Source organism: Aptenodytes patagonicus, chromosome 5 (assembly GCF_965638725.1).
Source record: "Aptenodytes patagonicus chromosome 5, bAptPat1.pri.cur, whole genome shotgun sequence".
Taxonomy (NCBI): Eukaryota; Metazoa; Chordata; class Aves; order Sphenisciformes; family Spheniscidae; genus Aptenodytes; species Aptenodytes patagonicus.
In genome coordinates, this window is record NC_134953.1 from 79,575,380 (window position 1) to 79,590,140 (window position 14,761).

At 37.1% G+C, this 14,761-nt stretch overlaps 1 protein-coding gene across 3 annotated transcripts in view; it reads right to left on the minus strand.

The window, feature by feature from the left end:
* The window catches only part of COL11A1 (collagen type XI alpha 1 chain), a 166,757-nt gene that overhangs the window by 71,798 nt on the left and 80,198 nt on the right, over window positions 1-14,761 (minus strand). For all 3 annotated transcript variants that reach the window (XM_076337918.1, XM_076337919.1, XM_076337917.1), the window contains 6 exons: window positions 11,550-11,594; window positions 9,882-9,935; window positions 9,756-9,800; window positions 6,355-6,408; window positions 5,663-5,770; window positions 1,980-2,033 (listed from right to left, as the gene is read on the minus strand). In XM_076337918.1, coding sequence (XP_076194033.1) covers window positions 1,980-2,033; window positions 5,663-5,770; window positions 6,355-6,408; window positions 9,756-9,800; window positions 9,882-9,935; window positions 11,550-11,594 — 360 coding nt within the window. The remainder of the gene's footprint in view (window positions 1-1,979; window positions 2,034-5,662; window positions 5,771-6,354; window positions 6,409-9,755; window positions 9,801-9,881; window positions 9,936-11,549; window positions 11,595-14,761) is intronic.

The window sequence follows — 14,761 nt, forward strand, 5'->3', positions numbered from 1 at the left end:
AACCTGACTGATATTCACTGGTGGGAGAAGAGTAAGAGATTTTCTTTTCTTTCCTTTCTTCCTTTCTTTTTAATTCTTCACCAGTTATAACTTAAAATGTGAATAAAACTCTGAAAATTCTACTCTGTGAAGCCCAAGCATGTTTTTTATAATTAAAAGGCCAGAGGGAAAAACAAATTCTAATGATCGGGCATTAATAGGCATGACTTGGTTGTAAATATCTTACATATACACAGTACTTTTTGCAGTTGTGTTAATCGAGAGGGACTGGACGGGAGAAAAAAAATATAGTGAAAATTATCAGATAATGGCAGTACTCTACGAACAATTCTCAGAAGAAAAATAATGTAAAGCAAGTGACAACAAAAAGAACAGTGTGGACCTTCTTGACAATACTGGGACAAGGTTTCTTATTTGCTTTACACAGCTAATATGTTTTTCTGCTGCTTCATTTTTTCTCTCTCCCTTATGTTAATTTGAACTGGACTGTGAATAAGTTTCAAAACAAGTCTCTAGTGAGCCGATGTAGCGTAGCTGTTATTGCTCTTCCTTGGAAGTTTAAGTGACAAATTAGAAGAGCAAACAGTGAATTCAGCTTGAGAACTATTTTCAATTTTCATGTGTTAAAAATTTAATGTAATGAAATTCTTGATCAAGTCTTTGCTGAAAAAAGAATCAATCAACTTTTATTTGAAGTGTTATATTTGTTCTTAGAACTGAATAATGTAAAACCTCTTTGATCTTAGACTTTTCAAAAGACAGTTCTAAAGGGGAACAAAAAGAGAGACTGAAATCTCAGACATTTGCGCTAAGAAACAGAAGCAAAAAACCGTGTCTCTCAAGGTGAATAGTTTTCATGAGTACTTTCCATAGACAGTTTTGATATTTTTCACTAACACAGAGTGTTCAGTGAATAAGCATTCTTCAGATAGTTCATTCACTTGACAGAAAAGTATAGGCCAGAGTCAGAAAAGCACTTTGCTTAGCCAGCCAGGAAGTTGTATTTCTGCCAAAAAATCAAAATTTCAAATTTGAAAATAAAAATAAAACCCAAAGTAGAGCAAAGTTGAGGATTTTACTGCAGGTTGATTGTTCAGTTGTGTAGAAGGGGTAAGGGATTCTTTTACTTGCGATATTTCCCTAGACGAGTCATCTTTGAGACAGTCTGGAGACGCAATGTCTCCCTAATGGCCTCCCCTACACTGGGAAATGTCTGTAGAATTATTTTTCATTCCATTTTTTCTTTCTTGCTAATCTCAAAAAAGAGAGTTTGCAATTCATTTAGCATGCCCATTTCCTAAAGCTGTGTTAGGACGACCTTTTTAAAAATATGTTTCATAAAAATGTTTTAAAAATATAAGCCTCCACTTAAACCAGAAGCCACCTATATGGTTTTCTATTGCAATCAAAACATAAAAGATAGCTGAAGGATAGACGTAGGCACATAAATCAACTAAGGATTGGGTTTTGTCATGTTTGTCTTAACAGAAGCAAAAGGAAAACATGGCGAAAATTTTAAATTATATGTTTCAAAGAAATATGGCTTATTCTATGGAAGAAGCAATAATGACACAAATGGAATCCTTGTACCACACGGAAAATCCCCATCACTATCAGCATCCATTTAGTGGTCAATATAGTGCTCATTCTCTTTCAAGCATATCAGCAGTTATTTCATTTTCAAATTGTTTAATGCATGCCAGTCTGATGCTCGCACAAAAACACAACTCATGAGAGGATGCCAAAGGTTCGAAGGCAGTAGAGTTAAGAAGAGGAAAGACAGTGCTCCTTAAAGAGCCTGCCTTAGGGATCCAACATATTTAAAGATTTTATTTCAGAACGTGATTGTCAAGAAAGAAAATGTGAAAAATGGCCCTTGCTTTGAGGCTCACACCCTGCTTTCCCCAAACACACAAATAAAATAACTGCCATCGTGACTAAAGTCAAAGCACAAGATATACAGCTCATTTACAGCTCACCTTTGGACCTTGTCTTCCTGGGTATCCTGGCAATCCGGGTACACCAAGCTTACCCTGCAATAAGAAGGCAGTGTCAATTTTTATTTTATCCTCCTTAGTGGTTCAGCAAACTTCTACAGAAAATATTTTTTCCATAACTTGAGTGATGACACTTCATGGAATATAATATTCAATTAAATAAATTTCTCATTTTAACTATTAATCACCAGTGGGCTTAGTTCCCTAAACTTAAATAAAAATCCCACTCCAATGAATGAGTTCAGCAAAGCCAATACCTCAGTGTCTTCTTTTTTTCCCCCATGAAGTGCTGTGTAGTGATGTGGGGCTGAGGTCATTAAACTATTAATATTCTCTAAGAAATCAGGGTGTTAGGTTTAAGTGAGAAGAAATCCTTTTTAATTTTTACTGTGTGATGGCTGCTTTGTTCTCCACAGGTTTTTCATGAATAGGCGTTTGAAGAATCAACTTTTTTCTTGAATAGTTCTAAACTGTTTGAGACTATGATAAATCATACCCCACTGACTATTGGCTGACAATAGATTTGTCAACAAATATTACCACCTTGCTACGTTCAGAAAGGACAACAGGATGAGCAGTCTGATCAACACTGACATTAACCATTCCTAGAAATGAAATACAGTACCCTACCCCATTGAGTTGGTCTCTTCAGACCTCTAGAGGATGAGTGATGGTTTGCCACTTTCAAAGGCAAGGGAAAGCAGTTTCAGTCTTTGAAAGATGGGAACTCTGGGAAAGAATTTGCCTATTTGCCTATTCTAAACACAGTCCGTGTTCCAGACTATCACATTTTGGAGAAGATCTCAATGGAAAAGATATGATTATACAATATAACATACTCTGCAGTAACCTTAGATGATGAAAAAGAGAAAGGAGAGACCTGTATGGGAAAGGAAATTTGCCAAAATAAACATGTCTATTCTTAAATAATGCAGCACATGAATAAAGATGGTGTGTATTATCATATTCACGTAAGTGCATGTGTCTGGCTGAGAAATTATTAAAGAAGAATTCTTCCATTTGTGAAAATAATTATAATGCTGCCAGTAATGTGCCACACTGAAACAAGCTGCACGCATTATAATGATTGAAATGTTTTGCAGCATGACAGTGCATCAAACTCTTGTCGAACTCACTGAAATTGTCCATGGTTTTATGATTAAGCAAGCCCAGCTGCCTAGGTTTTGAGTGTGGATACGGACAGTTTTTTGATTGCAAGCTCTTTTCTGATGTGTTCCTCATTTTTTTGGCACCACACTTGGTATTTTCTTTACTAAGCAAATCCAGCCCTAGACCTACTTGGGAAAGAGAGTTTTCTTATCACAGGATCAGTTGAACATAGAGAATAGGAGACTACTCTGATACTTACATTACTTCGGAAGAGTAGTACCTTTGCATTAAGTAAGTCATAGGAATGACAAGGGAATAGGACATTGATAACTGGTCTTACAGGCACTTCCCTAATATTGTGGGGAGATCTAAGAGTGCATAAACATTATTCTAGTCTTTGTGCTAAAATAAGTATCATAGGACCAACATCATAGAATTCTCCTCTGACCCACTCTGTCTGGCCAAGTATCCACAGAATATCCACAGAAGATGTTTGACTTTCAATGGGCAAGAAAAGGGAAGACTTTGGGCCTACAATTTCAAGCCCAGCTAATAGTGTTATCAACACCAGTAATTTTTTTCAAATATCTTCTGATATTTAGGGCTTCAGATTCTGGACTTGTGAGACTAAGAGTCCCATATATATCATAGTGAAGAAGAAATGCTTAAAAACACGAACGTATGTTCACACTGAGTAATTTGAATAAGAAGAATTGAAAATAACTCAAATTCATATTTAAAAACTATAAAACAAAGTTTGTTTTGGTTTGGTTTGGTTTACTTTGTTCTTTTTAACTTAGGTTATAAAGCCTTGAAAAAGATGGACTATTTTGTAGACGTCCTCAGTCAATTAGTTATTCTGCAGATATCATGACAACAATACAAATTTTTGTAAGATTCCTAATATTCTTACATTTTTGTCAGGTCAGCGATACTGAAAACAACCATTGCCATGAAACATACAGTTCTTTCTGGAGAATGTAAATATATTGTAGGTGAAGATAATATGACCCTTATATCAGATTGTTTGACTGATCTAGCTAAAACTGACTACACTGGCTTTCTGGTGTGAACTCAGCTTGCATTCCTGCAGGACAATAGTTCTGAGTTTCTTTTTTTATATGTTCTTTAATTCATGACCTAATGAATCAATTCAATGACCGAATAGCTGGTGAGGTATCTTGCAAAACTGTGGAGACCATTAATTCAGAAATAGTTCCCAATAGTTAAGTGTCCTGGTTTTGGCTGGGCTAGACTGGTGGGTGGGAGTGAGCCAGCGGCTGTGTGGTGTTTAGCCGCCTGGCGGGTTAAACCACAACATTAAGTGAACCTGAAAATAAATCTTTTTTGTAATGAGTGAACTGAGTTTTTGGCTATATACTTTTCTAAGAGTTTACGAATGACATTAGGCTCAAATTATAACCCTAACATCTTTCTGAACTTCTACTAATGACATACTTGCAAAAAGTAGCAACTTTTGATGAAAAGACAGTTTGTTCCTAAGTTTGCTGAATACATTTTTGTCTTCCTGGCAAAACTCTTAGCTGTGAACTTTGTTACCTTTTTAGTAGCACCACATACTTATTAAGATTTCAATGTATACTTTCAAAGACTGTGTACAGATAAAAAGATGTCATGATGTCAGATGGGATGTTGCTGGAAAATACTAACTGTTCCTATTTTAGAGACAGCGAAAGTGAGAAAGAAATGTAAAATGCACCTTCTGTCCTACTCTTTTCAAGACAGAACTAGCATTAAAGCCACAGTTACCAAAAAATCTAAAGGGAAATACTTTCACCAGCATCTTCTCACTTTTGTGAAATATCGTATACACATTTCTGAACCATCATTTCTGTTTTATTTTATTTTATCATTCTTTCCCAGCTACCCAAAATGCCACTGCTGAAATCACCTTTCTTTTCTGATGCTCTCACCCAGTGAAATATGGTACCCGCACACGCATTCCTCAGCCTCCTTTCCTCCTCTATATCAATCCCAAGTGATTTTTGTTGAGGTCAGGATTCGACAGAGATTTGTACTTACCTTTGTGCCTGTTCTCTGCTGTATTTCGTATCACCATCCTTTTTTCAGTCCTCCCTTGTAACAGCCCACTTTTGCCAACCCTATTTTGGATTTTTATTCAGGGTATGTTTTCTGTTTAAAACAACCTTCATGTCACAATTTGTCGTAATATGACTGTGAATATTAACGGTGGTGCTGCAGAATGAATTATCATCCTTTGTGCCCAACTATTTTCTTTGCATCATATTTTTCTTAGCTGGCGTGCACTGTATGTAATTTGGGATAAGAATTTAGCTGCCTTACGTGCCAATGAAGTATTATAATGCCTTTTTGTATACTTACAAAACAGTGATTCCCAATACTTTTTCAAATGTGAACTCCAGTGGTCTGCTGTAGTAGTGTCTCATAAAAACTACTGTTAGGTAACTAAAGATTTTGCAGATCTGGAGGCTTGTTTTTTTGATGATGAAGATCATGGGCTCCATCTATGTTATGAGGCAATGACATGTTTATGTTGATATCTGGCTACTGACCTTTTCCCCAGCTGGACCAGCAGCACCTGGGTCCCCAGATGGACCTGCTCGACCTTTTGGACCTTCTGGACCGTCTTCTCCTCGTGGACCTGGCTGACCAACTTCTCCCTAAAATACACCACCTTATAAATACGGAATGATTGCCTTCATGCATATATTAGAGAGACTACCTGCAATTACTTGAAAATAAGTTTTCAGTAAATGTAAATAGAGATTAGAATCATAGAATCATAGAATGGGTTGTGTCGGAAGGGACCTTTAAAGGTCATCTAGTCCAACACCCTGCAATGCACAGGGACATCTTCAACTATATCAGGTTGCTCAAAGCCCTGTCTGATTTCCAGTTAGGAAAATACCACTGCTTATGTTCATTATATAAATGCAAATACATATAAATTAGGCATTGAATATTACTTTCACAAGTGTAAGAGCCCAGTCACCTTGCCTGAAGGCGAAGCAGCTTAGTGAAAAGGATATCCCAGACTGACATTCTCTTCCTAACTGTGGCATTGTTGATTCACAAGAACCAAATCTCTGGCTCAAATCTGTGCATGTACAGGTAATAGAAATAATTTAAGCTACTAGCTTTTATTTTATTTTTGGTTTAAATTTATTTGTTCACTTCAGTGATCCTTTCAAAATAATAACACTTAAACTTTTTAAGAACATATGGGCTATGAATAAACGCTTACCCGGTCACCTTTAAGGCCCATGTCACCTTTAAATCCTGGAAAACCGTCTTCACCCTAAAAAAGGCAGAAATGCATGTGATGACTTTTAGTAATAGAAAGGATTTTTTTTTTCTGCAGACAGAATAAGGAAATACATTCACTACAGATTAAAATAATTTGCATAGATAAAATGAGAACTTCAGACACCAGAAAATCTGTCTATTGCTATTTTAGAGAAAGTATATCAGTGCACTGTACAAAATTACTTTTTAGTTTGAAAGGTCCTGATAACAGCTGTTTAAAGCTGTTTAAAATCTGGTTAGAGACAATATAATTCTTCTGTTTTACTATGAATTATCTTGTAAAGTCCTTTCTTAGCTCCTAAGCTTTTTTTTGATTATCACTCTTTTTAATAAGGTCATCCATTCAATTAACTAAAAAATTGGTGGCAAGTTATTCAGTGTTATTCTTTTTGATAGCAGAACCTCCCTTTTAATTAATTTTTCTTTTAAATTAGTGTCTCAATAGTATCATGAGAGGAATAAAAAAATTGGCTGTTTTTGACATCTTAATAAAAAATAAAAAAGACATATATTAATGTTCGTGATATAAAAGAAGAAGTAGTCATTTCTACGTAGTAGTTCGATGTCCGGCAGTACTCAGCCTTGCCTACTCACATTGGCTGATGTGATTGAAAGAAAGTAGAAAAACCGATGGACATTGAGATTGAATCCATATACAGTGGCCAAACAGGTGCACGTTATTGTTATTCCTAGTGAGAATTACTTATTTACTGCCTAGTAAATTCTGACAGAGAATGTACTCCAAGCATTTTAATAGGTCTCCGTGCTGAAGTACAAGCAGACAGTACTCAGACAAATTTCATTTACACCTGTATGAGCTAGTTCAGATACAAACAGAAATCTCCAGAGTTGTTCAGTGGAGGCGTTCATGGCTTGCTCCAGCATAACTGGTCAGCTTTTGGTTCCCCCTTTCTTGATCTAACTCATCATACAACTACTGTTCCAATATCCAGAGAGCCAAGATTATTGACTGCATTTTTATCTTAGTTGTATCCTGGGAGCAAAGGTCTTTGTGATGAATGAGCACATCGTAAAATGTTTTACTATGATGCTGTTAGGTTTTTTTATATGCTGAAGTAATGTTGCTGACTTAGAATCTGAGTAATATTTGGACTGTCAATAAAGCCAGGAAAGAGTGATACTGTGCTCCACATTACTGAAAAAAATCAAGACGGGCTTTCTATTTCATCCTCACTTTGAAAAAGAAGTTTGCATTTTGCATTCCTGGGCCCACAAAAGCTTTATCTTCCCCCTGATCAGCGACTGAGACAGATTGCAAGGCTAAAGCCATTTTGACTCTGTTCAGAAGTAGCCATGCTGCATGCAACAAATAACCCTAGAAAGGGTGATAGAAATAGATTTGCTAGTGGTAAACAGCTCAAAATAGGTGAGGAGACATTAAAATAAAAAAAAAAAAAATCAAACAAGGAAATACAGTTGCTCAATAGTATGTGTTCATGTAAAAATGATGCGGTAACCCATCGTGATTCATTGAAAAAAATACACTAAAAACCATTCTAAAAGCAGGTTTCCTATGCTTTCTAGATGGTGAAGCTAAGCTTTATACGGTCGCCTTATATTGCATAAATTAAAATTTCAAGGTGTTCTTTCTTAAAATTTAGAGAGAGGTGAAAAAGGTAGAGTGAAGACTACATGGAAAAAGCTTTAGTTGTAAAAGTTGCTCAGTTATGGCCATGGACAGTAATAATTATATGAGAACACTCTGCAACATATAAGCAAGGACTGACCATGTGCCAACTGCTGACCAAATGGCTGCCAAATGAACTGAAACTCTTCTTCAGCTTTCACAGTGAGGTTCCAGCTATTGAGATCTACAAGAGGTTGATTTTATTCCATGTAGGAGGAGAGAGCTGAATGCTCCATTTCCTCTTCTGCTGTTAACAACAAATAAAATACCTAGAGTTCTAGTCACATTTACTGGTCAGTACGGAGACGGACCTCCTCTGATACCCCTGGGACCCTTCCAGATCTAGAGGCTTTCCTGAATGATCAATTTATTTATTTCTGTCTCTTACAGTGCTTTCCCCCATGTAATGGCATCTGAATAATTCAGCAAAAAAGGCCTGTGCAACAGACCTTTAAAGCACTGTGAGGGCAACCTATGAAAGATCTTTGGGTGACCTTTTGAGGTATTCAGTAGAGTTCAGTGTCTTCCTGCAACTGTGAGATCAATTGTTAGGAACACGGAAATATTGTGGAGATTATGCTAATCAGTATTCATTGATACACACATATATATACACACGTATATTAAGCTTATTTATATGTGAGTCTGGTATTTTGTCCTAGCTGGATATTAATCACTCAGTAAGGCAGAAGAAAATCTGGTTTTTTGAACCATCCAGTCTCCACAGGTATTAAACACACTCTTCTTCAGCTTAGATTTAACGAGCAACTGTAAAATGAGTATGCAGACTGGACAAACTGTGGTTTAGGAAAGCCTGAAAATATACAGCAGCTCTTGGCATCTGAGCCTGAAAGACAGATCTCTAGTGCTGAAATCAAGGCTTTTTGGCAAGACTGAGTCTTCTGCTTTAGAAATAGCTATAAATATATATGCAGTAGCCACCAGAGCCACAAGGCTGAATTTGCCTGTGTGGTCAGGAGGTATGACTGATGGTGTTTGTTATCTGTCTCTCATTCTGAGGGCTGAGGAAAGTGGGAATTCAAACCAATACCGGCTGTAGTTTCAGCCACTGCAGACCATCAGAAGTCAGTAGAGATTGCAGTAGTTGGTGCTTGCTCTAGTAAGAGCTCTACAACCAGAATTAATGGTATCAGGGGGATGTAAAAGCTTTCTTCATGTTCATATATATGCATCTGACTGAGGCTGTCCATCACTTTGGCAAAGCCAAAGATCTGGGACAAAAATACCTGGAACCTAGAAAGCCATTGAAAGATGTACACAAAAAATACAAAATCTAGCCTACAGCACTATCAAAACAGATAAAATAATACTATTATCACCAGCAATCTCTCTGATGCACAAGCTTCTCAGTATCCACTACAGTATCTATCAACAAAAGAGGGGATGTCTAATTCTCTACTGAGGAGCACCTTAGAGAGAAGTTACTTAAACTGGTGTGAAGAGGATCCAAAACCATTCTAATAACTGAAGGTTTTATATTCACTTTGTACCAGTGTAAATAACCATGGAGGTCACCGATTTATGAATTGGGCTTGGTATGTCCTTAGGGTAAGACAAAAATAAACCCACTGCTGCAAGAGAAAACACACTGCAGTGAAGGAGACGGAAGATGTTGCAGCGAAATAAGGAACACAGAAAAAGGGAAAGGGATTAAACGCAGTCAGATTTACCTTTTCACCTTTGGATCCCTTGAGACCACGGACACCATCAGCTCCCTAAAGAAAGAATATAAAGAATTACCCACATGCATATATTCAAAAAGGGGTGGGGGGAGGAATCCGGTAATTAAATCTTACCTTTACACCACGAGGACCTGGATAGCCAATGGGACCCTGAGGACCTGGAGGCCCCTAAAATATATTGGAGTAAAGAACCTTTGTTTGTACAGTACTTGGTTAGCAAGCAGTTCTCTTCTGAGTCTAATCCTTGTTCTTTCACTATAACGCAGCAGTCTTGCGTGAGACATCAAAATAACACTGGGCTGCCTGCCACTAAGAAAAGTCATGGCATCACAAAGCACCCTTCAATGTCACTATAAAACTATTAATAAAATTATGAACTTGGTTCTACTTGAATATTTGGGAAACGTCTATCCACAATATAAATTATCTGGAACAATGGCAACTGGAAAATGTAATAAACAAACAAAAACAAACAAAAAGATGCCAGTTAGAAACCAGTGGTGACTTACTGGAGAAAATTTATATGTTAATTATGATGATGACACAAGTCAAAAGTAGAGATCAAAATAACGGTAATAATAAAAATCACGGTCTTTAAAAAAAAAGAGATTCCAAACCTGAAAGCTAAAAGGCTCACGGTGCTATCACTACTGACCGGTGTCTGGTTGCTGTTATTTGCTGTTTGCTGAGCATTTTAAAGACGCTTAACTTTGATACTATGCAATCCGCTGGCAGCGTCTAAAGAAACTGAGTTCTGTAAACAGTGGAAGCAAGGAAGCCTGGGAACACATGTCTGTGTCTGAGGCTGAGCTGCTTTGTTGATTCTCCGATGTCCGAGATGGACAGATAACAAAGTCTTTCCCTAATGAGGCCCTTGATAAGGTCTTTTTCCCCTTTCCAACTGTGTCTTTTCACAAGACCTTTAGACTGTTACCATCTCTGAGAAGTAAAATTTTCTATCAAATTTGCCTGAAATTCATCAATAAATTCAAAAGGCGTAAGGAACAACTGACAGGTGGTCACATACCTGTACTTTCAAAACATAAATGCTCTGTGTAAGCTGTATTTTCTTAAGAAATCAGGATAAAATCTACAAGCCTCCAACAGATAACAACATTTTGGACACATAGTAATATGCTGGTGTCAGTGGAATTGTACTTTCTGAAATGTCCTATTCATTCATTCATCCTATTTATCCAGAACACAACCTTTTAGTATTGCCACTGAAATCAGTACTGCAGCTGAAACTGATTTCAGGTGCTATAAAGGGTGCTATTCGGGATAAATAAGGGTCAATACTGAGCAAGCAGAACACTTTAAAGAGCCCCAAGACCCTTCAGTGCTTCATAAAGAAATAAAGAAATTACTTTTCATGGTCACTGACTTGAAGGTGACCTAAAAAATACAGTGTGTATGCATGCATTTGTAAATCTTCAAAAAACAAGGTTCTGAAGAACCCTAGTGGGTACTTTATACAATGGAATTGTAAACTCAAACTATTTGCAAGTTATTTATATTAAATGTATGCAACTTTTATTGATTGCCATTTGGTCAACCCCACAATCAGTTTTACTTTAAAAGAGTAATCTCTATTTTATTTAGAAACTCTGTAAGATTTAGAACATAATAAATATGTTTGCACACAGATGCTTTGAATGCATTACGGGTTTTCTATTATCTTCCTAAATAGTTCTTGGAGCAACAAATGTGTCATAAAGCTGAAAAACTGCCAAAGGTTTTCTTGAAAGCTATGTAAATAAATGGAAAAGTTTTAAAACTCACCAATGCACCTTTATCTCCAGACTGACCCTCTTTGCCAGGATGACCCTGATTTAAGAGAAATGTATCTGATTTGGAAAATACTCATTTTTCAGTAGTGACATTTTATTATAAAACCACAATTATTTAAACACTTGAATTTCAGGTCACTAATCACCCTTATTCTGTATTAGAACACACACACACAGAATTTTGAGGAAAGATTTTCCTTTCGATACTGATGTAATTTACATAAAAAAGGAAAAGCTGGACGATAGTTATGTTGCTGTTAATGTTTTTAGGAATATCCTGATCACCCCTTCTGTTTAGTTAATGTTTCAGCAGTAAGAGGTTTTTAATGCAAGACACTCTCAAATTTGATTTCGAAACAAGCAGGGTGATTAATATTACAGCATGAAGACATTCCTAAAATTATTTAAAAGATTATGGAATTTATTGCAGAAGCCAATAGAAGGCTGATCTAGTTTTAACAGTCTTTGTTTTAAACTGTGACTTGCTTTTAAAACAAAATATGTTTACGCCTTAGTCTTTCTTCTATATCACTGACGTTAACACTGCAGCGCTCAAAACATTAACCGATCCATTGTTTTTCTTTCTTACAAAATTTACACTAAAATTCTGCAAAATTTAAAGGCAATTTAATGAAACTAAAGGTTAATAGAAGATTATTGTTTATGAGAATCAGTCAGGAATCCTTTTTCTACTGATGTTCATCAGTCTTATTAAAGGAGCATAGTAAATGTCTAGTTTTGCCAAGCATGTGGTCCCACATAACATGTAGCCAGTTACTAAAACCATTTATGTTTTGGTGTCATTGACCTCCCAAAATGTTTTCAGTGTGTCAAATATGATATGACTTTGATGTGGCTGTTAATCTTATATGACAAACCCCTGGTGCTTACATTCCATTTTCTGGCCTTGGAAAACAGTTTAAAATATGTTCTTTATTAAAAGAATTATTAAAATAAAAAGTATTTGATACTTGCTTACCAGTGATTGTTAATTTTCCTTTAAAGAGTTTGTCTTACTAACATTGAGTATTTGTTACTTGTTTTTTAAAACGTACATGTCACTTGTTCAATCCTAATCTCCTAGAATATGCTTTCTTCTGTACAAAATTTTAAATCTCCATCCAGTATCAGAGGTCTCTGTAACATTAAATGACTTTAAAAGTGCTGCTATTAAAGAACGTATTTGTATCCCTTTAGATTTCCATTAATTCCAGTATAATACACCACTTTTAACAATGTCTTGCCTTCAAAATAGGACATTTCCTCACATAGACGTGAAATGAAATGGCATAGCAAGAATTTTCCTGATCTCCTGGAAAAATGCTCTTGAGCTTTCACCTGATCTTAACACAGATATCACGGGAGCAGTTACAAAGCTCATTGCAATCAGGAAGGTACTGCTCATTGCCTTCAATCTCTAGTGTAATTCTACGGTTGTAAATAGGTCATGTCAATTAGAATGGACTTAGTTTAACCTGCCTCTCCTCGTCTGAACAAATCTACTTGCGCATGAGGGAGATAATTTTGGTAGGTGTACTGGGTCTGGCTGGGATGGAGTTGATTTTCTTCATAGCAGCCCATACGGTGCTGTGTTTTGGATTTGTGACTAAAGCTGTGTTGATAACACGCCGGTGTTTTGGCTATTGCTGAGCAGTGCTTGTACAGCGTGGAGGTTTTCTCTTTGTCCCATTCTAACCCCTCAGCGAGCGGGCTGGGGGTGGGCAAGAAGCTGGGAGGGGACACAGCTGGGACAGCTGTCCCAAATTGACCAGAGGGATATTTCATACCATATGATGTCATACTTAGCAATAAAAGCTCAGGGAAAGGAGAAAGAAGGAGGGGACATTCATGGATATGGTGTTTGTCTTCCCAAGTTACCCTTACGTGTGCTGAAGCCCAACTTTCCAGCAAGTGGCTAGCCACCTGCCTGCAGATTGGAAGTAGTGAATGCATTCCTTATTTTGTTTTGCTTGCGTGTGTAGCTTTGCTCCACTTATTCAGCTGTTGTTACCTCAACCCATGAGATTTCCTGCTTTTGATCTTCTGATTCTCTCCCCCATCCCGCTGTGGGAGGAGTGAGCGAGTGACTGGGTGGGTGCTTAGCTGCTGACTGGGGTCAACCCACCCCAGTAGGAATATCAGGTACAGTCCTGTGCTAACACCTGATTGTCTCTTACAGCATTTCCCCCCTGCCTTTGAGGTTTAACAAGGTGCAGATTTTAAAATAATGCTTATGTTTGGAAATTAATATTGTTCCCAGCATGCAGAAAAGGATACGGGGGAAAGTTCAAATGTTTAGGCAATGATTCAAGACATAGACTTCCAGCTGGACTATCATTGCGTATTTAACATTCTCCAGGAAAATGGTACTTTGGCGGGTAAAGGAGATATTGTGAGAGCCCTGGGTACAATTCTGTATTTGTAATATAAGCGTATATGCAGCGAAAGCCCTGCAGTCAGTCCTGTTGTTCTTATCCTAGCTGATAAGTCAGGTTTAAGAAATGCAGATTTAACCTAAAAGGAAAATTGTACGGGAAAATGGCATGGGGAGGAGAGAGGTGGTCCGAGAAGTCACACTGACTGTCTAATGGCTTTTGGTGGTATAAAAAGATGATGTTTTTGATGCAAGAAAACTAGTGTATATTAATGTCATGATGAACAACGACTCCATTTAAGTTTAATGCCTGAACTGTAAGCAATGCTACTCAGGTGGTTACACTCTCTGTTCACATGAGTGAACGCATCCTCGGAGCTAAGCTGAATTCCTTAGCGATCACAAAACTCTAAAGTTTGCCTTAGGTCTGTCCCAGTGTAGACAATGAAAGAAGAAGCCCAAACACGTAATATGCACCTTAGGCCAGGAAGCAGAGAAAGATCTAGTCTATTCTATGTTTCCTCAGAAAACAAGTGGTGAGCATTTTTACAGATGATTTGCTTTGCCATACTGACATAGTAGGACTACAGTGAAACAGTATCTGGCCCTTTGTGTGTCCGTTCGGTTATTTACACATCCCTGCAGATGTTGTAGATGCATTTCATCATCTGGGACCACATTTTAAAAGCCCACAGCCATTTTTAGCAGCTGCTTCAAAAAAGTAATTCTCTTAGTTTTAACAGCTCAAAAGATACAGGGTGTTTAGATGGATTTTATAATGCTGTTGCCAACCAGGACTACCAGTGCTTTTACTCTCCATTTTCTTTTTG